General features: G+C 41.9%; 1 protein-coding gene across 1 annotated transcript in view; it reads left to right on the top strand.

Moving 5' to 3' along the window:
• Positions 1-14,658: 14,658 nt before the first annotated feature.
• CDHR3 (cadherin related family member 3) overlaps positions 14,659-24,173 on the top strand; it is a 37,096-nt gene continuing 27,581 nt past the window's right edge. Inside the window, exons 1-3 of the mRNA XM_085325697.1 lie at positions 14,659-14,728; positions 18,210-18,412; positions 22,135-22,303. Coding sequence (XP_085181823.1) covers positions 14,659-14,728; positions 18,210-18,412; positions 22,135-22,303 — 442 coding nt within the window. The remainder of the gene's footprint in view (positions 14,729-18,209; positions 18,413-22,134; positions 22,304-24,173) is intronic.

The following is a 24,173-nucleotide window of genomic DNA, read 5'->3' as shown; positions in this document are numbered from 1 at the left end:
GGTCTCACAGAACCAATGCTTATTTAATTAAATCCTCCCCCTAACGATATGAATTGGTCACCCTTTGATGGAGTAATTTAAAAACTATTGTTTGACAAGTGTTCCTAAGGCGTAGTTTTGTTCTGGCAGACAACGCATAAAAAYACAGTCCTAATGATACTCTGCAGTTAATGCAAGAAAATACCTCGTCAACAGGACAAGATAAAAATTGAGACTTTATTTAAAAAATCTAATGTTGCCTATGATGGATGCACACTTCTGAAACACGTAGGAGCGAAGATTGCTGGCCAGCTCTCCAGGTTCAGATTAAAGAAATCTCTGTAGATCTGTGTTTGATGTAGCCATCAAACATTTTAGCTGGCTAATAGCCTCCAGCTTTGTACAGGTAAGTGTTAYTTTCATGTGATATTTAGTACATACAAAAGTGGTAACACTGATGAAAAATAAGCAATATGGTTTTAGGAAAAAATTAAATAAAAGTTATAAAGTTAGAACTGAGATATACACATGTGCTATACAAGTTTGTGGCCAGAACTGGTTGCTCTTTTTCAAATCTTCTCTTCACAGGCAGATTAAAAAAAAAATGCTGTCAGTGCCCATGAGACAGTGGGCATCTGTGGATTCCTCCATCTCTGTTTAATTCTGCTAAATAATAGAAATAATTTTGATTAAAAGTCAAGTTCAAATTAGTTACTAAACACGAACTCGTTTTCCTTGTGTGGAAGTGGAGTCTTACTGCCAGTGTGCTAAATCTAAGCTGCTACCTTTTTCTTTTCACTGATGCTTACATTCAAGGACTCTGATGGTAATCTGGTAATACAGTGCTAGTTTTTGCTTCTGCACTAACAATGTTCTTTCTCTTGGCAATGCAGCTGCTAGTAACTTCAGAGTGCCACTGAAATTGCAGCCTCTGAGATAGGAAAGGCTACTGAAATTAGAAGGCTTTATACATGGTAGGCTGAAAAACCTGATGGAAGATGATCTGTCTGGGCATATTTGGATTTTCAGTCCTCTGTGGCAAGAGGTRTCTTATGTTTACGAGACCAATGGAGCTCTTTTTGCTGAACCCTCGAGCATCATCACGCTGCTGGCCAGCAATTAGCACAATTGATACAACAACTATCACRTTTATCAGTGGCATAAACAGTGACATTACATTGAATTGTGTGTTCACATCACAGCACAGTTGGGCATTTCTAAATATTTCTGAAGCTATGCTGAACTAGTGGAGCAAATGGTGTGTCATGGTCATATACACAAATACAAATACGAAGTTAGAGGTTATACGTAAACAGAGTTATGGTGGTGAAAAGACCTAACAGTAGTCTTCTTTTGAGAAACACAACATTTCATAAAAGTACAATATGCATTCCTTGAAATGGAGAGATGGRTCTACATTGATGGGGTTAGACATGATCTTATTCGTAGAACTTAAGGCACTGAGCCATAAAGTCTTCTGGATTTGTAGAGGGAAAAACAGCAAGGGCAACTCTAGGTTCTGGAAGTGCTCATTTGCGAGAGATTCCTCCGTAGGTAGTTCAGGGCTGGTGAGGGTAATCTCTCCTGCCGTCTCCTGCCCCGCAACCTCTGCAGTGTATCCCCGGGGTACAGCACGTGGCAGGACCTCCCTCTYGCTTGCTCTTAGCCTGCCTGCCTCACCTTTGAGATCAAGCTCAGGTGGCTTGCCAGGCTGCCCCTRATCTGCTGCTCCTGCTCTCCAGCCTTGGAAAGGCTTCAGAAGAATCATGTAACGCTATAACTACTCCATCAAACTGGAACGAATTTATGAAAGAGGRTAGAATTAACCAGTGCTTTATTTTAAAAGGGAACATGAGTAAAAAGTTCTATCGATGTCAAAACATCATGTGGTAATATTTAAGGAATGAGGATGATGTTGCATCACCTTATTTTCTTTTTCTCTTCTCCTTCTCTCAAGCTGGATCTGCCCTGGGATTAAACGATTAGCAAAAGAAATGTTACTGCCATAACTTGCTTCTCTTACTTAAAGAGCACAGATTGACTGCAGCACAAAAAAGAAATGGTTGAAGTGGCCAGATGTACAAGACAGTAGACAGGTGATTTTGACTGACTTTTATACCTGTGGCCTGCTTTAGCATGAATGGCCACACATCAATGAGACAGAAGTTTGTCTTTTTTACTTATCCATTTCCTTAATCTRCCTAAACAAAGCAGCAGGAGTCATCTTCACAATTGTTAGTAAGATAAAATACAGAATCTGATATATCTTCTTTTCCCTCAAGAAAGACTTCTGGTAATTTTTTAACAAATGTTTTATTCTCTCCAGGATCCTCTGAATGTAAATGTAGAAGGAGAATTTTCTCCAAATTATTACAATTTAAATGCTGAATCCCAAATCTGTTTATTTCCATTGCTTTTTTTTTGGTGCATATGGAAAATGTGCTTTAAGAGATTTCTTTTTTTGTGGTTGCTATGGTAAAAAGCAGGCCTTAGTCCATTTACTTAAAACCCATGAACTCCAATTAACTGTTTAATGTTGTAACATGCAACAGCTCTAGTAACACCTTAACAGCTTTAAGCATGATACTCCGTCATCTCAACAGATGGTGATTTTTGGCATTCTGTGTTTTCAGTTTATTCTTCTTCTTTATAATCCTTCCCATTATATCTTTTGAAAAATGCTCCTGGGCTAACTTACTTGCAGTTTGATTATGCTAAGGCATTCCTTGGATCTTTCTGAATTTCCATTAAAGATGACCAACAAACGAAAAAAAATGTTTGATGTTTGTATGTGTATCGCTGGCAAGGATTATAAAAGCAGATTTTAAAGTAGTTTAAGAATATGTTTCTTCTTGTCTGTAACCGTAAATGCATAGTCTCAAAATGCCCTCTGTGTACTGTAGGAGYCTTACACCTCAATAGAGGAGACATAATTGATTTTTTTGTGAAGAAAGATCCACCTTGAATGTTTGTTGAGAGTCTGAATTAAATAAGAGTTACCAAATTCAACTTGTTTTTCAGAAGGGATTTGCCCATTCTTCCTCCAGTGTTGAAGACTGAATTCCCCATTAATTTTGCTCATTATTTCAAAGATTTACAACTCATATAAATCAGTTTTGACATGGAATTATAACTATAATTAGAAAAGAGTTGCCTTTGTCCACACATTATCAAGAGTAAGATGGTCTAGTGAGATTGTTTCTCAATTGCTCTTTCTCGTGTATAAAATATTTGCATTCCATTTTTATTTATTTCTTTATTGAGATAGAAATGGATTCTTTGGATTCAAATCAGAACTGTTTTTCATTTTGCTTCTCCAAAGGATCTCATGTGTTATGCAATTGAAACACTTCAGATGTAGATATTGTCTTAAATTCTCTAATGCAGGACTTTCAGCATTGTACCGAATAAACTCTCTCCTTTTTTTTTTTTTTTTTTTTTTTTTTACCTTCATCAGCAGTACAGGCAGCATTTCTTATTATTTAGGAAAAGAAAACAGCAGGGAAAAGGAAAAGAACAGTTTTCCCAGAATCATAACAAGATAATCTTGCAGTTTCAGGTTCTAAAATATGAATGTCTCACTCGCAGCTATTTCCTGGCTGACTCCAGGTTTCTATGATTATTATTTATTCAGTGCTGATAGTGTGCTTGACACTGTGCAAATATAGAAAGAGATAKTCATGTGGATTATCTGCCAGGATTTCCTATTTGTTAGTGGCAGTGTTAGCCTCTTTAAGCAAAAGCTTGAGGCTGTCTTTAAGAYGGAGATGCTTATCCATCCTGCCAATATGCAGGTTCATACATATGACCGTGGGAAACACTGCTCAAATGCACCAGTAAGGCTTTGGAAGGACTGACCCAGTGGAGATTAATTTAATTAGGACAGCAGCAGCATGTGGTAGCTCTGATCAAACCTTTAAGAATAGATGATCTAAATAGTTTGAAAAGCTGGAACTTTTTTAGGGGAAGGTAAATGGGAAGAATCAGTTCTCCTGATTTGACACCTAAAGAACCAAAGAAAGACTTTGCCTGACTACTTAATGCTTTTAAAATCCCCCGTCTTTTATGAAATCCGTGAAGCTTTTCTAACTTTTCCATAGGAYGTACCGACAGCACATGTACTTAGTTCACCTGGACAGTGATGTTCGTGTCCCTCAGGTTGATGCTGCCGCTGGCCAGGTTGTCAGCTGCCAGATTGACATTGGGCACTGGTGTTGTTCGAAACAGTATCTTCCAAATGCCCAGAGTGGAAGGCTTTTGTCAGGGGGGAATATCTCAGGTTAGTGGCATTTGACAAAATAATTTTTTTCTTCATTTAAATGAGATAATTGATTGTGTCTTTATTAAAAAAGAGTGACCATCTTTGGATTTCTTCTTGGATCCCCAAGAAAAGYATCCTCCTAGATGGGATCTTTGGCAACTGTATCCTGACTTTATGCATGAAAGGGCAGAAGATTTGCTATTTCACAAATAAAGAATATTTTCCTCATGATTAGTTAAACAAAAAGCAACAACCCCAAAATCCCCCAAAAAACCAAAAACCTCTTCCAGTGAGGGGAAAGGCAGAATGTAAATACTTAGCTTGCTTACTCGCTGGCCAGAAAGGGCATTTCATCATCTGACCTGTTCAGATATCCCAGCAGAATGAACGGATGATGAYAATAAGCTTCTCTGTCTGCGATGGTGATAGCAAGCTCTGAACTAACACTCAAACCCCTTCATTAGAGCAACATAAAWCATATATTTGAGTTAGTTTCAGAAAATAGTTTCAGAAAACCTCACTTGCAGAAGTGAACACATCTGCCATATATTGTACAGAGGCAGCCAAAACAAAAAGACTCAGAAAAATGCAAAAACGTCTGAGGGATTTGGAAGATCAAGTTGAATGTGTAGAGCTTAATTCAGAACTATGAAGGCAGTTAAAGAAATATATATGAAATCTAATGAATAAAACACAATTCMTGTATTAGTAATAGTTGTTAAAACCTAATTTTTGTTTGGAGAGAAAAAGGGAGTGATCAAATTTCTTTACCCCCTAAATAAGAAGACTTCCCCTTTGCTTACAGGCCGTGTTTTACACAGAGCAAAATCCTGGATTACACTCAGAGGAAAAGTTTAATTAATTCTCATTTTACAAATCCTCTACAATATTTATTCAAAAGATTGGCAAATTCCAGGAAGTTCATCCATCCCTGAAAGAGAAGTTTTATAAACAAATCTGACAACAAATTTATTTTAACAGCAGCAACCCTGGTAATCTGTCAAGATGTAGTTCATTTCTGACACTTAAGTTCTTTTTGCTTGAGAATAAGAAGCAATTTGCTACAAACAAGCCATTTAGCTGGGGTATGGTGACTACCCCTCTGATACCTCCCAGGTCATTTAACCCTTTTCAACAGAAAACAACTAATAGCAGGATGTAAAGCATAAATATATATTAAAACAGAGACGTCTAAATTTGTGTATCCATTAAACAGCCACAACATTTTAAGTTTCAAGGTCTGTAAATCCTATTAATGGTGTACCTCACAACCTGGACCTACATTACTCCACTAAATACTTCCTCACTTGCGAGAATCATAGCATCAGTAAGGTTGGAAGGGACCTCTGGAGATCATCTAGTCCAACCTCCCTGCTCAAGCAKGGTCACCTAGAGCATGTTAGACAGGGTTGCATCCAGGCGGGCTTTGAAGATCTCCAGAGAAGGAGACTCCACAACCTCTCTGGGCAACCTGTGCCAGGGCTCCGTCACTCTCACAGTGAAGAAGTTCCCCCTTGCGTTCAGGCAGAACTTCCTGTGCTTCAGTTTCTGCCCATTGCCTCTTGTCCTGTCACATGGGGCAACTGAAAAGAGTTTGTCCCCATCCCCCCGACACCCTCCCTTCAGGTACTTGTACACATTGATCAGATCCCCCCTCAGTCTTCTCTTCCCCAGGCTGAACAGGCCCAGCTCTCACAGCCATTCCTCGTAGGGCAGGTGCTCCAGCCCTCTGATCATCTTTGTAGCCCTATGCTGGACTCTCTCCAGTAGCTCCAGGTCTCTCTTGTTCCGGGGAACCCAGAACTGGACACAGGACTTGAGATGAGGCCTCCCCAGGGCTGAGTAGAGGGGCAGGATCACCTCCCTCCACCTGCTGGCAACACTCTTCCCAATGCACCCCAGGAGACCATTGGCCTTCTTGGCCACAAGGGCACGTTGCTGGCTCATGGTCAACCTGTCATCCACCAGCACTCCCAGGTCTTTCTCTGCAGAGCTGCTCTCTGGAATGAAGCTGTGATACACATTTTTTACAGCATATTCGAAATCCATCATAGAAAAGGAAAAATTTTCTGTAAGGTTTATATTTGACAGTGTGAAATAACAAATTCTTAAAATATAAATAAATGATTATAGTAGCCTCTTGCTTAATTTGGATTCATGCTATTAAAAAAAAGTATTTGTAGCTGTCTCTCATTCTAACTCTTCTCAGGCTGAAAAATATTGTTCATTTATATTATTGACTCTAACTCCCTTTGTGATTTAATCCTTTTCTTTAYACRCTTATTGAGTAGAAATAGTGGGAARGTCACAACCACAAACAATAACATGCCAGTTAACTCAGAGCTACTCATGGGACATTTAAGTAAATTTAAGGCAACATACATAAACATTACRTTGCTGGCTTAAAATCTGGACATTGCAGCTGGAAGTTTTGATCGCTTAATTGATACTGATTTTCCAATTACTTTTGAAATTCAACCACTGGTTTGAATCGACTCCAGATGGGTAGTAACTGAAAAGTGTTATAATCTGGCAAGTATTTAGTAGCATAGATAAGGAGTCAATCGCCTCATTAAAAGTATCTCAGACATATGCACAGAYTTAAAAAAAGCTGCTCAGTGGCTCAGCAGAGTGTTGGCTGAGGGGAACTGAACTACTTTGTCACCCCTACGGGCTCTTTCTGGAATGACGGTGAAAGGAAGCTGCTAAAACTGCTGCCCACAGAGGTGAATGTAAAATATGTTAGGGTTCGTTTATCTGCCTTTCAGGGGATGCAACGTGGAATAGGTCAGTGCTAGTTTTCACTGTAGTCTGTGGAAATTCATTTGTGAATAAATGTCCCCTCACCTGAAAAAGAGCCACACAACTGAGCTCATGACTTCCAGGAATTTGGGAGTGGTACTTATTTTTCCACCAGCAGGTTATCAAAGTTATTGCCTACCTGGTAACAAATGATATAGAGAGACAGGAACTAGGGTGGTGGAGTCATATGAACATCAGAGCTAGCCACCTTAAACCCCTTTTATTGTCCCTGGGGAGAAGYAGACATTTCAAAGGCATGGTGTGTCCCGTCCGAAAGGAGAAGGCTAAAGATGCTCTGATGAATTGTGCCCTGGTAGTKCCTTGTTGTTTCTGAAAGGAGCCCAGGACGACTTGCTCAGATACAAGGGCTATATTTCAGCTTTCTTAAGGGAGGCGATCCCCTCCTAGAGTGTCACCCCATCATTCTGAGCGCCAAYTGCTAAAACATTATGTGAATACTCCTACACTTTCTTACAATCTTTGAACCTGCTCTGTTCTCCAAAGCTTCATATCTCAGTTTTCACAACATGCCATTTTTTTTACAGAAGAAAATGCACAATTTTCTATAACAACCTGATCAAAGATACTGACCAAACTGAGGTCCCTGGCACAATTTTAATATGCTTTGCAACCACTGCATGAGTTACCTGTCTCTTTTCTACTGCAGACAGCTGGATTTCTGTGTGGCACTAGATGGCATTATTCCCTCAGCTCCAGCAATGGTCATGGGAACGACACACAGCAAAGGGATGTATTCTGACCTTGTCTTCTTGTTATCACCCACTTAGGTCATATTATAATGACCAGGTTTTATGAGAGTGAGGTCAGTCTGGGCTGTAGAGGTTTTCTCCTCTCTCTCTGCATTCAGCTTCCTATCTTTAGAGCTTCACAGTTCTTTGTCAGAATGTTTGCTGGACAAGTGCRCTCACTGCATCAGGTCTTCTGTTTCATGCAGAAAGCCTTTGTGGTCTCAGTCCGTTCCATGAGGTTTATGTTCAAATCCACAGGCAAGAAGCATCTTTGTCTGGAATATTGTATGGCTTTCCTGCTGCCTTTTGAGTACTGACGTGGTCATAGAATCAGTCAAATCATTACTCAGATATATTTTTGCCTCAGGTCACTTGGAGGTGACTCAATTTTTCACTCATGTTTGTTCTCAGCTAAAATAAACATAAGCTAAGTTCAGCAAATATAGCTCCATGATTCTGTATGTGTACCAGATGAATTTGACCCTATGTCAAATTCATTTCTAAAGATTTCCTCTAGTCACAGAAGTTACAGGCAGCAAGGAACTTAGAGCCCACTGGGCATATTGCATCTCTTCTGTATAGCTAAGAATTTGTTTGCCTTAGGGCCACTATATTCAGGCTCAGGACTACTGACATTGCTCCTTTCAAAATCAGGCTTGTCACTGACCTCTGTGAGACCAGGTTTATTATAATTATTTTTCAATAGCCTAGATGAAGTGCTAGTGATGCCCAAATGTAGGAAGATACCAAAGATGCCTGTAGAAAATGTGTGTCCCAAGCAAGATATTGAGATAGAGGCTGAAGATGTTATGGAAAAGTTATTTTTTGTTCCCTCATTCCCATAGGACCACCTCAAGCCTCCTCTTTAAGCATCTGCCTGCCGCTTCCCATTCCTCTCTACCATACAACCTCTTTTCCCCAACTCAAAAACCTGATTCCATGCTGCCACAGCTGTTTTGCCACGTATCTTTTAGATATACTAAGGTACAGCCACAGAARAGGGCAGAAGCCACATTTTCCCCAAGAGAAGCCTATGCTAGGAGGTATACGGACTATCAGGCTTTTCCGAGGTAGTTTGGCCATACCAGTGGTCCAAGGAGAATGTCCTCTCTCAGCTATGAGGAGCTGTAGGGCTCCAATCTGCCTAAGAGAAATTAAAAATTTCAGTGCCCTTTGGGACTTGAGGCAAAGCACACTGGAGCCCCAAAGCAATGGAGGAGTAGGGAAAAGTGGAATGAAGTATAAGCCAAGCAGCTAGGGTAGAAATYCGCTGTTGTTTTGTACTACATCTGATTAAGAAATCAAAGAAGCCTTTCAAAGGAGCTCCTCTGTTGCCCCTTTTGGTTGGGGTTTGGGTTCCCGTGTGGGGCTCCGAACTGCTTTTCTGTCTCTCAGTGAAGCCCTACGCAATCTTCAGTGCAGACTGTGTCTGCCAGGCCCCTCGGCTTTTAGGATTTATTGGGGCATGTTGAGTTTTGTAAGAACTGGTTCCCATATGTTTTCTACTTCAATATGTCCAATCTCAAAGCTCTCTAACAAAGAGCTTTCTCTAAGCTCTCATGAACAAAAGATTTTTTACACTGTTATGAAATAGTGAATTATTTCCTCACTCCTATTCAAAGGATGGAGGAACTTAAGCTAAAAAACTATCCACTTCTGATCCATCACCCAAGTCCTAGCCTTGTGTCCAGCCACACTCTTCTGTTAATTCTATACTCTTTTTTTCAATCGGCAATAAAAATATTCTATTTGTGCTAAAATGTGAAGTCACTTATGTTAAATATAAGCAAATCCCTTTTGCTGGATAAAATATACTGAATGTAGTACGTTTCATGATGCAAGTGCCTGTTTAAGTTCTTGGTGGTATATTAAAATATTTGACTAGGTGAAGTGCATCACGTTGTGTACATAGAAACCTCAGAGTTTCTGTACSCATGTTTGTCCAGAGCATTCTTTCTTGTTGCATTTGCATCATTTGCTACTTCAAGTCCTTGTTTATACATTTACCAATCAGCTCAGGTGGCCAAGCAATTACAATAACAGACAAACTTGTAATATGCAGTAAATGCTGTATCATGAGGTGCAAGGTATTGCTACATGGGCCCAGGTCCTGATCTAGTATGCTCAGAAGGGCTTCATTGGCTTCAGGGCATTTTTCACTGGATCTTTACTTGCACTGGACCTTTATACTTAAAGATGAATTACGAGGTTAAAACTCAAAAAACATACATGGCTGGCATGGACAAGAGAAGGCATTCCTTACAGGCGTTGAATGTCCTACTTCACCACGCATTTTTGGTCTTGAACCACAAGGCACAAAACATTTGCTGGTCACATTGGCTTCTGCACAGGTAAATGAATATTGAATTTCATGCTATGTTAAAACAAAACAAAACAAAACAAAAAGTGTAAAGCAGCACAAGAACTTAGGAAATTATTTGTTAACTACGTACTTTTTACATTCATGGTGTCCTGCAGTTGGCACGATTGAGCTTGGTACTGGAAACAAGTACTTCAGCTCTGCTAAGCTTTCTGCATGGCCTTGGAGAAGTCAGTTGACCTCTCTGTAGGGAGGATTCAAATACACCTGGAGCCTTCATGAACTCATATGCTGAACCTGTCCTTGTAATCATCTGCCTCYGTTCTTCTTTGTTGCTGCTACAGGAAGGAAGGCAGAGGCTGAGCAGCCCAGATGAAGCAGAAGGCATGGGAAGGGTCAGAAAATCTACCYTACCTTAATGCCTTATGTGCCCTAGTCCTCCTAACGTAAGTGCTCACATTCTTTGGAAATGGCAAATGAAGCAAGACAGACTCCTAAGATTCCTTCTTCTTTGGCAAACGCTTTTGTCAGTGTGGTGTGCAACCACTGGAGCAATGGAAGAACTGGCTTTCGATACTGACAGCAGCTGTTTTCAGGCGTCTATGTGTATTCACTCAGATTTTAGGCTATTCTCTACTTAAACCCCAAAAGATGTTGATGGGATCAAAGCACTTATTAACAGGCACCTTAGGTTAGTTATCAAGGCAGTGACTAGTGGATTTACAGGTCAGTGCTAGAAAATAGATAGCTCAGGTAGCGTCTGGGATTTTTTACATAATTGCATGGGTTCAGGTACTAAATTGGCTAAACTGGGATCACTTTAGGCRAGATTAAGGTGTCCTGGATATTATGAGTGACTTTTAGTTTGCTTGTTACACGCAAATGATACAGAAGAAGCTTTTAGCTAAGAAATTAAATGAAATGGTGCATAARTTTTTGGTGTAGGATGCTGAAGTAGTGTTTTAATATTTTAGGAAAGGTTACCAAGGCAGCGAACGGAGAAGCTGTACTGTTTAAAGAGGAAGGAGAAGAAAATAAAAATTGACAGTCTAGGTAATTTAATTAGTGGAATAATAATAATAAATACTCGGGCAAAGGCTGGGTCAGATGTATGAAAACTCTCCTAAGGCTGCTTAATTTTTGGAGGGTGGTTATCACAGTAAGAGCAAGATGCCTCCTTTCCCGTAAGTGCTAAGCAAAAGAGTGCCACTACTCTGGCTGAAATAGCCATTAATGGGCAAATTATGTCATGAACCTCTGGTGAATTTGAAAAAGCAGAGAACATTTCTTTTCCATTGATAGACTGGAAGTCAAYTGAGAATTAAATGCATAGAAAAAAGATCTATGTCCTGAGCCTGCACATTTTGTTATGCAAGCAGACTGCTTCTCTGAAGCTGGCCTTTGTTGCAGTCGTTCCTCACTCACTTGAGGACAAGCAATAGAAAGTTTGCACACCAAGTTCTGCTCTGTCTCACCTAATTTCCCCAGTTTCCCCTATTCTTTCTCTGTGCATCCCAATCTAATGCCAGTGCAGTCTCTCATACTCTGAGCTGTTTGTCTTTTCTCAGGAAACAAAATCCCTTAATTTCTTGATGGGTACAGCTTTTTTCTCCCACATTCTCTATCCTACTTGGTCCTCTAGAAGTATTTCTGAGCTGTTATAAAATGTCCAGGTTTCAAATGGTCTTGAAAAACAAGAATTGATTAAAATCCCAGCTCCCTTCTTGACCTTTCCATCTGCTCCAATTAATTTTTTCCTCCCTCTGGTTTTCTTGGAAACTCCCTGCTTATACTGTTGCTTTCAGTGCCTTGACCTCTTTTTGTCTAGCTGCTTTGTGTCCCCAGAAGTCTCATGTGTGTCCTTCCGGCAGCACAGAGCTGCTGTTGCCAGCATCACTAGTGAACTSCTACCTCTCTCACCTTTTCTTCACTCATCTGTTCCTAACCAGTTMTATATTTGACAAAGTGATTAAACTTTCTACTTGATTTTCTCCCTGTTCTGGGCTCTCTTTTAACCTGGTGTCTTTTTCACCTCACAACCTGGCAGGATGAATCAGAGAACCACACAAATCCACACAGCAGAGGAATATAAAAAARAGAGGGATCAGAGAAACGTTCTGAGAGATGCTGGCAGTGACTGAAGGAAGAAGAAGGAGCCAGAGCCCTTTCTGCTCCTACGTGCTCCTCCTGCCTGTGCTGCCCTTTCCTCCTCCCTCACCATGTGCTACACTTGGCTCTTCTGCTGTCTCCCTCATCACCGCTACGGTCATCTCGAAACTATGAGACTTATCATTGATTGACACCTGGAGAACCCAGAGACATATTTAGAGARAAAATAGGTGTTCGCTACCGTGTGAGTATTCACGTAGCACCAGAACCAATTACCTATTGCACTAAGGGAAGATGAAGCTGAGGAAAGGCTAGAGTTTTGTGCGCAYGTGTTCCAAATGCCTTTGCCATCCACATCTCCCCTATCCTTCTGTGGAGTCTTGTCACAAGACCAGGTTGCTCTTTTCAAGTCCTGGTATCAACTTACTTTTATCTATGTCAGAAAATATGAAAGGTTTCTTGTGCAGATTCATGTGTATGGGCACAGGACTCTTGTTGGTAGCAGATCTGGGTGGGTTCTCAGATGAGGGAAGAACAAAACAAAGAGGCTGAAATATATGTTTATAGGCAAGCAAAACAAAACAACAAACCCCTCTAAAACAAACCTAAGAAGTCAGAGAAAGAAAATTAAGGACAAAAAATGRTGACCTCTGAGGAAGGCTTGGTTATTTCAGAAGATAGACTGCACTTCGCAACTAAAAGGAGGGAAGAAATTAGCCAGCAGCAGTTTTACAGTATCCTGATAATCAGTAAAAGATTACAAGCTTATTGTACAAGCCTGGTTCATGTCTGTGTATGAAGGCTTCATCATTTCTGGGTATCCATTTAGATCAAATTTCTGTGTGGAAMCAGGAAATGCACGTGAAAGGCTGGATGACAACCTGGTAGCTAAAGGCACTGGCTGGACTTTTTGCTAGTATAAATATATTTACATTAGTATCTAATCAGCATACCTAGGTCATTTAATGGTGAGTTTTTCCGTATTTTTTACTAACATAAGGTCTAGGCAACCATTTCCTGGGGCAGTGGAAGACTGGCTTCCGCACTACTACAGGCTGATGTAGCATGTGCTCCCAGATGATGTGATATGGCAATATACATCTTTAGATCAAGGCTGTATTTACCTTTGGCAAGGCCCTCAAAGTGCTCTGAAACAGATAAATGTCAACCATCAAATGAGTATTTCTCCTGATTCCCCAAACCAGTATCAGATATAATTCCTTAAGGCTCAGGCTCTATCAGTATATTTTGCTAATGCGGCTTTCCTAGTTTTGTTATACTAGCAAAATCCTCCAGGGTATATCTATACTGCAGTTTAAAGGCASGCAGGCAGCCAGCATAGGCAGTGCCTACCCTAGTGTTAAGATAGCTGTTCACGTTCAGCATGTCCAATTAGCATGCCTATCCTATGCAAAGCATGGGAGCACARGACAGAGCTGTCCGAAATGGCATCAGCTGTTGCCAGGACAGCCACAAGTGTCATGCAGAACCATGCAGAGACGGATTTGTGAGCTTAGCTCACAAATCAGTGCAATTTTTTCAGAGTTGTGTTAACCCTGAATTAGTAAATCCTACCTCCTAGCAGAGCTGATAAGTTTGTGGGGAGGTGTTCAAGATASTACTAAACAAATTCCTGAGGAACTTGATCTAATTCAACCTGCTTTGAGCAGGATATTTGACTAGATTACCTTCACAGGTCTCTTCCAGCCTAAATTATTCTGTGAGCCAATGCAAATGCAGCTATACTGCATCCAGTTCCACTATTAGTGCCATCTCCATATTAAGCTCCACTGAAAAATGCTAGGCTGGCTCTTAGATACAATAAAAAAAAGATTGTGTGGGCATCTTGTGGCTAGCTAACTAAATACCTACTCTAAGGGTGGGGTACATTTTGCATTGTGGTCCATGCTGTTTGACTGCAGTTGATTCCTGAGACAGCTGCAGTAAAGCTAACTTCATTATGCACATCAGCTACAATCACATGTCCAGAGACATGGTGTGTGTGGTYTGAGTAATTCTCTGATACCCAGAGCAAATGGGAAAACTTTAGGCTCTTGATGTAAGAAAGAAAGCATGAGTATTTCATCCTGGTCTGTGAAGAGAACACCTCATTTGCCAGAGCTCTGAAAGCGACACTGCATTTGCAGATCTGGAACTTACTAGATTCTTTTCATAAAGCTTCRTAACTAAGATGATTGCAGTCAATGGTCTTTTAATGACTGTCTTCTTGAATGTGGCTCAGGTCTGTTGATGGAGTCAGCAAGGAGCAGTGCTCTGACAAGCAAACAACGTGACGGTGTTTAGAAACTCCCTTAGAGACACAGGTCCTTTGTTTGGTTTCTCACTCAACAACATGATAAAGAGGAAGAATTTAGGTGGAGCTGATGTAAACTAGAGGAAACATATCATGATCTTCCTTCAGTTTGCATCCTGGGGACATGCAGGACAGGATCATAAGGACAATGAAGAACATGCTCCTTTTCTTCATTTTGGTGCAAATAATATCTGGTAAGAACATGATTTCATTAYGCTGCTAAACTTAGAGCACTGTTGGCTGTTATACTTTCTCTTGGGAGCTTGATAATGCATATTTAGGGATGAGACACGGATGGAAAAAATCAAATAATTATTTTCTTACTGAAATAGATTTGAGTTCTGTGGTTACAGCAGTATAATGAAGAAGAGAATTTGCTCCCTCCCTAAGACACTTTACTTGATGAGGCACTTCAGTGTTCAATAGCCTCTACTGAGTACGGCAACGTTGGGAAGAGAGGTCAGTTCTCCAAGAAACCATGTCTAGKATTAATACTCTACCATTCTCCTTTCAAGTATCAATGACATTAGTATTTGATAAAGTAAAACAAACACACAGAAAACCATTTGTGGAGAGTATTAGTAARGAACTACCATTATCTTTGCTCAGTGTAAAAACCTGGAAGGTTTGCCAATAGGAATATGTATATGTTAGTAACTTAAAATAGCTCTTCAAACTGCAGTCTGTGCGTGGCACTTGGAGCATTTCATACTGCTTGTAGGGTCACATTGCTTTCAAGACATTGAAAGAGTTCTGCCCGCRTCATGAACCTCTCAATATTTTGTGTTATTTCCTGATACCCCYAAATTGTGATCAGGAGACCGCATATGAACCTCAGCTTTCCTGGGAAAATAGTGTCCTTCTAACCTGTATGATTGCAGAGAGAGAAAAACTTGAAGACATGACTCAAGCATGCTGTAAAGACTGACAAATCACAGCCAAATAAGACTTAAGTATCTACATTTTTCAAAGTCAGTTGCAGATTTCTTTGTCTTGGGCTCCTGATTTGTTAATGTTTGGAGTTGATAATTCTGATAAATAGTGCATTAAATTGCTTTGAGGATGTTTAGTGCTCTGAAGTAAGGAAGTAACCAAGGACTTGTGAGTATAGATTTCTGTAAAATCGTTTGGAGGAAGAAGTATTGAAAATTTTGGTTAAAACATAATGAGCGAGGAGTACAAATTTATGATTTAGAAAGAAAAATCCTGAATAAACAGCCAAAGAAAACTCTAGAGATTTTCTGAAAAYAATAATTCTTTACTTTCTGCAGCCATTTGAAAAATGTTTTAAATTATTTCATTGATTTTTAAGTGATTTTTATTAATAAATTGTGGCTTGCTGAGAGAACAGGATTCATCGGGTACTGTCAACAGGATATTACATTGAAAGTTCAGAGCCTTTTGTGGAAATATATCCCCAGAAGCTCCTCTYGGCTCAATCTGATTTGCATGGGTGATTTTTGTTGATGATGTTTTCCAGAATCTTTAAGAATATTGATAAAAGCATAGTTCTTCACTGGCTCCTGCTTCCACTGACATAAATCAGTCACGACTGCTGAAATCAGTCCTATGGAGGATTGAATGGGACCTGTTCAGATTTGCCTCCCTGTAAGGATGGTTCCCATCTCACAGTCTCCCACATCCCAGCCTGTACCCCATGCACTAGCAGGCCACCTCTGAAGACCCCTTTTCACACATGCCAGAGTCAATCCATCCAGCTATGCCTGGAGTATGGTGTCATGGGGGCCCCAATGCAGCGGTGGAGAAGGTCTTGGGCAAGGCTGCAGCTCTGCCAGTTACTGAAGAGACTAAGAGTCTCTMCAGAGGCAAAATCTCCCTCTGAAGCCTAGTATGGCTGGTTACACAACCAGGACCCCCATGATCTCCCCTTCTCCTCCTCATATTCAGTGTGTGAAGTCTTGCTGACTGTGAGAGAAGGACCTTGAGGAGCTGTTTGGTGGAGTTGCACTAKTGTAAGAATTGTTCCTGGAAACCTTGGGAGGACCAGTGCTTCCTGGGGTGGGATGGAGGAAGAAGTGGACCATGGGACTCTACGTTTTGTCTCATTGACTCATCTACTCTTAACTAGTTTTGCTGTCTGACGAAACCAGGGCACTGGGATCCAAGCTCTTCTATGRGGAGCAATTTTGGAATCCACTAATAGCAATCGTGTCTGTCATACAAAGGCCATATGTGATCTCTCCCTAAAAYGCTCCAAAATTTTACTAAAGATGCAGGAAAACAAGTTCTTGGAGAATTTGGAGAAAAAGTCACCAAGGCCTCTTCAAATATGACTGAAAAGCATTGGGACTGAACTCTCTCTCTGCAGATTAAAGATTCTGCTACTGTTGGAGGGACGGCAGACAGGGATTATCTCTTTGGTAGCTGATGTGCATGAGAAGAGAAAGAGGGAAGCTGATCTGTCCCACTGCCCAGAAGTACTAGAAAGGAACAGATTGGCGTTACACCCCTGAACTGAAGGCTGAGCATCCAGGAYATCCAGATGAAAACGTGCTGCAGCTCTAGTGGCCTCACTCTGGTTCCAGCAGCAGCTTTTCACCTTGAGGCTGCCCAGCAAATATGAAGACTCCTGTTACTTCTGCTACAGGAATTGGTGGTGTTATGAACAGCCTAGCCAGTCCCTTGAGTGTCTGTCTCAGTCCTGGCTCACAGTGTGTAGGAAGTTTTACTAAGCACAGCCAGCTCTCTTGGCAAGTATTTTGGACAAGCTAGCAAAGCCCCACAAGCAATGTACAACACTTAGTCATGTTGTATTCTCATACTGAGGTACGTTGCCAGTTTAGGGATATGAGATTACTAAAATGTTGTCTCAGGACATGCCCTAAAAGCTCTCCTGATTTACATTTTCTAGGCACGCTTCACAAGGTAAAGCACTGCTGGCCATTGTTAAAATAACAAACTCCCCCAAAATAAACATCAGAGCAAGCAGAGATTTAGTCTCACGGAGTCCAGAGGACTGACCGAGTATCAAGGAGCTCCTGCAAGGCCACTGGCTGCCACAGGGCCCTGTGCTACTTCCAGGCACTTTTGAACCACGCATGGCCTCTGCTGGCCTGTACCTACTCCAGGGAAGGGGTTGCTCTTCTTCCAAGCTCACAGCAGAAGTTGCAATGGCTCAAACCCCCGAACTGTTACTAACTCACTACTCATGAACCAGGCACACACATAGCCATGCTGAAAGGAATAAGAGGGAAAATGGAGGAAATGGGCTCTGCAGATGGCATGATTCATAAGAATGATCACTTCTTTAGCCACCCCAACCCGTGGGATTCAAGGTGCCTTTTGAGGTGACTAGGGCATAGCAACAGTAATTAGCACCATGGGGTGAAATGGAGTAATAGAAACATATTGTGTTTCTCTGACTACATGAGGGCCTATCTGAAGGCAAACAAGACAGTAACAATACTTGGCCCTTTGGCGTCAACCACCATGGATGACAGTAGCACAGGACTGAATCAGTCCTATGAAAAACTTGATTCCTTTGCCATTGGCACTGGATTTACTAGAGTGTSATGCCACCACCGTTCATAAGAAAAGGGAGAAGCAGGTCATTTGGTGCTCATTGATGGTAGCTCTGTGCTGCTGATGGAAGCTGTGTGTTTTTACTAGCCTAAGATTCCCAGAGGTAATTTTACATTCATTTTCATCTAGCAGGAAGAAGAATCCAGCTGTTTAGGGGCTTACCTGCAACAAGCACTGTGGAAGAAAATGCACCAGCTGGTGTTTCAGTTCATACCTTTAATATAACTGTTTCACCAGTGTCTTCTGAAGGTGTTACAATACATCCTACCATAATAAATTCAAATCCACTTACAAGAGCTTTTGATATTACACCCATAGGAGGTCTTGCATACAGGGTGAGTTTTATGTTTAGTTTGAGCAATGTTCCATCATGTATGCTGATGTTTCCTCGTTTATTGAGAACGGATGGCACACAGTGACTCATCTTTTAATCAGAAAAGAATTGCAAAAGCAGAGCGTGGTAGCATTTGGACATGCTGTAATAGATATGACAAATGAGTAGCACTAGTGATTACAATTTTTAATTGTGTCTGGGCACAAAACACTGATCATCATAATTCCATTTGTTCTGTGATAGAAAATSTGATTTTTCTGGAAAATCTGAGGTGGAGAAGGACATATTCTGATTCTGCTTTGAGGGCTTGTCCATAATGTTTCAACTTAATTTCTAGGAAGTAATCATGAATTTTAAGCGCATTGGTAAAGCCACATACAGCTCCTGTTTGGCCACTCTCATCTGGAACTGGAATAGATGTGTTTCACTTCCAAAATAGTGAGAGCTGAGTTCAGAGCTTAGATCAAAGCCACATTTAGGTCTGCGTGAGGGTTGTGATACACGAGGAAGTGATCATGACGTAACAAGCTGCCACACTTCSACACGCTGCCATCTATTTCTATCCATTTGTGTGCTCTTCTCCTATGGCAAGTGCAAAACCTTTTCTATTAGCTCAGGCTCTTTCCATTGCATTGAGCATTCACACGTGGTAACATGCCACCCTGTCGTAACTTGCTCCTGTGTCTGAGCCTGAACAGTGACACTGAAGAGTGTCACTAGAAGCTACTGCTAGACACTGGGTAGCGTCTTAAAAAATTAATTTGAATTAATTCCCCTGGGTGTTCCCAAGAAAATTCTGGTTTCCACAGCTCTGCTATAGGCCCCTTCTTGCTCTCTCTTTGCTGCTATTTCAGGAAGAACATTTGAGGGGAAGTAGAACTGTGACGCCAGCGGGGTTGTGGCTCATTGGTACAACATGCCCAGTGGGAGGCAGATGCCCATGCTCCATGCTCCTGCCTCCCAGCAGATTACCAAAACTCTGCTGTGCCTGCTCATCCATTTCTTTAGCTGCTTTCTGAAGCAGCTCAGTGAAATAACCTTGGTCAGAAAAGTCTCCAAWTTTTTTTTTCACTTGACAAGCATAGGAACTTGGCTGGACAAACACTTGACCCAGCTCAGCTGAAAGGATATAACAAGTAGATCAGGATGGAGAAGGTAAACCAGCTTTGCTGCTAGAGAATTTGTAKTGTGGAACTCCCTTCCAGGTTGTATTTTGACATTTTGAATCAACGCTATCCCTTCTGCTGCAAAACACTGCCCTCTACACCACCTTTTCTCTAGCTGCTTGTTCCTCTCCTATGCCTTCTCTGGGCTGTGCATCACAAATGTTCATGTTGCTGCTTGATGAATGTGACTGAAACATTAATCTGGAGGAAAAAGAACATGAAAATAGACAGAAAGTAGCTCCTTGAATGAATATGAAAATGATTTCAGCCAAGAAAGCTGTAGACTGGAGACTACTTTTTCCAAAATATCAGCTTATCTTCACTTCAGACCACAGCCCCGTTATCAGAATGGCCTGTTGGGRCTTTGAGTGGGGACTTGCCTGAACTGTGGCTGTTCTCAGCATTTCCTAACTTGCTCAAAGGGCTGGAAGGAAAAGATCAGCCCAGTGCAGCTCTGTCTTGAAAAACTCAYAATGAAAGCTACATACAGCTTCTGTGAATTAGCAGCTGAGGGAATATATTCAATTCATAAGGCAGGGATAAATCCTCGTGAGTGTGCTTAGTTCATTTATTTGATGAGCATTGTTACTTTTAATTATTTATGCTATTTTGTAGCAGATCAGTGCTACATTTTGTCAAAGTAATGTGATCCAGTAATGAGATGCCTCAGTTTTATCTATTGCCATTAAATCTTGCTATGTTGTAGAAAAGGACAGTTTTTTCATATATGAAATGATGGGAACTGCAGATCAGCAAAGTATCTGTTAGCACAGGTTCTTCTGTGTTTCCTAAGGCTATTTTTTTTCCTGTGTCAAGAGGCCTAGGAAATCTCACATTTCTGGGATTTCTGAGAAAGCCATAGTCACCTTACYTTCATTTCGAGAGTCCTGTGCAGAGAAGATACATTGAATGTGTGACCACTTCCTGCTGTCTGAAGCTGCCTTGATACTGCTGCTGATGCAGMTCTGCCTCTGCTGCCCGGGAGCAAAGGTGGGAGCAGGGACTAGTGAGCCTCCAACCTCCAGTGCAGCGGAGCAGACACAGGAGCATAGTGACCTTCACATCAGGTGGAATAGATAATTATAGGGTGACTTTAGACTCCCTTTGATGAAGTCTGCAGTTCCTTCAAGTGCTTGCAGTGCTGCCTTTACAAGTAAGCATGGCTTCTGCCTGGACATAAGGTAGGCTATGGCCCATTCCCACAGAAAGAGAGAATCTGGATTCATGTCTTCACTTGCGAGGTCTCTACAAAGGAGGGTGGAAGACATGATTTAAACAGTCTGGCTGTAGTTACAACRCCAGTGAAAATACTTGGCTGTGAATTGGAGGAGTAGTCTCCAGAGCACGTTGTTTCTGCTAAGAATCAGAGAGTTTCTCATTCTGAATTCATTGTACCTGCTTACTACATTTAGTTCTCCAGTAAACATTCATTTTGGAGAGTAACCTTCTCCACTGGTGTCGCAAGCTTTTGTAGGAGGTTTTTCTGAGTTAAAGTCACTTTTACAGGCAGCTTCTATTTGCACAGTATAGGACAGGAAGAGATGATCCAGGTAATAGTGGTTGTCTCTTGGGGTATTGCAACAGAAAGATCCACCRGGTGCCAGAAACCAGCTATTTCACACACCAGAAATCAAAAGAAGAGCATGACCTAGCTCACTCTCCTCCACCCGTCTGCATTAATCGGCTCTGTTTTGGCTTCTGTCTGCTAATTCTGCTGACACCACTTTTGCATTTGTCCTCTGGCCATGACATCACAGCTAAAATCAAGGATTTATTTCACCATTCCCCTTCTATACCCTCTGCAGACTCCTCTGTTCTGTGCTGTGGGGAATTCCCTCATGTGCTCCCTGGCACACAGGCTGTCGTAAGCCCCAGAGCTTCCTCCTCTCCAGCCCCAAGACACCCTGATATTGCAGTTCAAGCTTCAGAATTTTTTTGCTCATGGCAGTTTTAACTGCTGCCTTTTCCTTTCCAGCCCAAGAACAGGAAGGGCTGATTTCTTTATAAGTTGCAGCAGTGGGTTCATGGCATGCAACTTCCAGCATCCTGCCATTGCTCTGGACTCATCCTAAATCCCAACTGCCCCTACACTCCTTAGGACATGGAAAAGGCCTTGTCTCCACACTCCTGGCTCTCCCTGAAACCGTGAAGCTCTCCTTGTGCCCAGCGGGTCTCTCTCCTGGTTTGCAGTCTCATAACAGCTCTGCTGGAGCTTGGTGAGGAAGGTCAGTACTTGGAGCAGGTCAGCACCAGACGTAGCTCTGCCCTCAAGGGCAAAGGCCTGTCTGTGAGGGAGCACAGCTCTTTTTAGGCTTTTTCCTTCTCGAAGTACTCCTTACACAAAAGATCCCTAAGTCAGTCCACAGGGCACAACATTTTGGTATTTCAAATCTCTTTTTCTGCCATTTCTGCCCTTGACAGGGACTGTGCCTGCAAATAGAGGATGCTCTACAGTGCTGCTCACTGAAGGAAGTTGTCTGTTTACATGTATTCGCCCATAGAGGCTATAACTTGTATCTGTTGCATAGTGTACTAATAATAATTTATTGCATTTCAGGTTGTTACCACTGGAAACCCTGTCCTAAATTATGAAACTATGCCAAAGAGCTTTGATTTACAGATTTTTGTTGAAGATGCAAGTGGGAGAACTGACCTTAACACACTGACTGTCCAAGTACAAGATAAAAACGAACCTCCCGTATTTCAAGGAAATATGGCAATTCAGAGTAAGATAATGGTGGTATTTGAAAAGAACAACACTTGAAAAGATGATATCCGAGATAAAATGTAACTGTGCACAGTGCCTGTAGTTAAGTAGCCTAAACATTTTCCCTGATGAAAAGGACGGAGAGATAGGATGTTGTTGTTATCACAGCATTATTTTCAGCTAAAATTCTGAATACTTGATCGCTGGCAATGCCTTATTAATTTTGCTGAAGCATTGACCAAAAATTATTTAGCAATTTTCAAGCATTTGAAGAGTTAAAAAGGAACTGTTATTCATACTAATAAATATTTATGTTCTTTTTTGGATGAGATGAGGTGCCCTACAGGTATGTATTAGCAACTTGAAGATTAGTAGGGATATAACCATCTAAGCAGGCATACATGTTTCAGTATTGGTTTGGAGAACCAAGATAGATTTAAAGTGTATGTTATGCATGCGCAATAATTTTTTGGAGGGAAACAGTAAAAATAAAGCTCTGCCAATGTTTTGCATAATGCAGTTGCCATATCTGTATATTGCATTTGCCCCTGCATATGAGGAATTAAGTGGAAAATCAATTTSAAAAGTGAGCTCTCATAGGCTGTGATTTATGATGGTGCAAATGGAAAGAGTTCAGGGAAGGTGCAGCGGCGAAGAGGCTCCAGCAGCTTTAGGAGCGAGGCTGAAGTGTCAAACCCTGGCGGGCAYCAGTGCCAGGGTTGCAGGCTGTACAGCAGAGAATACGGGGAACCACACTGTCAAAAGAAAGAATAGCAAATAATTGCCTTGCTCTCTGAGCAATCTTACCTTGTTCTTTTTCTACTGAGAGGGTCCTGAAAAAATTGTGGCATGAAGTAACAGAGTATAATGACGTATTTATTACCTTTTCACATACAGATAGAACAGTTTAGGTAACGAGTAAAAATATATTCCTATTACTTRAGAGGTATTCAGACCAGTCCTGAAGTCTTTGCTAATATTCTAACAGCACTGTACAGGACAGCATTCACTGTTCAGAACAAAAATTATTTTCTATCTAAAAATGTGGAACTGTGACGGGTTCATGGCAGCGCTCAGAACTGGCTGCTGAAGTTTCCCACAGGCCCGGCTCAGGGCTGCGGCTCGTCGCCCCGGGGGGGCCGGCAGCGCAGAGCGGCTGCAGGCTTGGTCGGGGCCCCTGGAGCCCTGTGCGGCTGCTGCGGCTCGGCGCGGCCCTCCTGCGGTGCAGCCCGGCTAACCGAGGCGCATCGCTGTTCCCGCTCGCGTACAGCACGTGGTTTGTAAAGCAAATTAGCCTCCCCGAGGGAAGAGGCTGTGTCACCTTCTCCGTGTAGCTGGTGTCTTGCATATCATGGGTGCCGCTGGAATCTAGTAATAATTAAATGTGACACTTCAGGGGATCGGCACAGCATGAAACACCCTCTAYGCGGGAGCTTGTTTCAAACAAATGCACCAGTTTAACTCTCAGCTAGAGCTGCCACAAAACTGGTGAGCGCAGATGTCTGAGCTGTCTGACTGTACGGCTTTAGTCATCAGCCCCAGCTACAATTAGACACTAATTGCGCATTCGTTGGTTATTAAAAAGCATCTCCCTCTCATTAAACTTTATATTCGTAGCGTTGTCCTCTGGGAATCCTCATTCCCGCGCTCTGGGTTTCCCGCTGCTCGGATGAGAAGCAGCGCTCGGCGGGGGTCACGCTGGAAACGCGTAGTGCAGAGACACGGGGCGCAGCAGACACGCAAGGGCACCGAGAGGATAGCGTGACCCGGAGAGCCGCCTGCCGGTCTGCGGGTCGCCGGGCCCGGCCAGCGCTCACGCTGCCGGCGACGGCCCGGGCGCGCGGGAAGCCCCGGCAGCCTGGAAGAAACGCGCTGCGCTGAGTTAGCAC

This window comes from Rhea americana, unplaced genomic scaffold, assembly GCF_003343005.1.
Source record: "Rhea americana isolate MKP2758 unplaced genomic scaffold, rheAme1 scaffold_1, whole genome shotgun sequence".
In the NCBI taxonomy this organism is placed as follows: Eukaryota; Metazoa; Chordata; class Aves; order Rheiformes; family Rheidae; genus Rhea; species Rhea americana.
The sequence above is the reverse complement of the archived record's forward strand: the minus strand, read 5'-3'. Positions and strand labels throughout refer to the sequence as shown.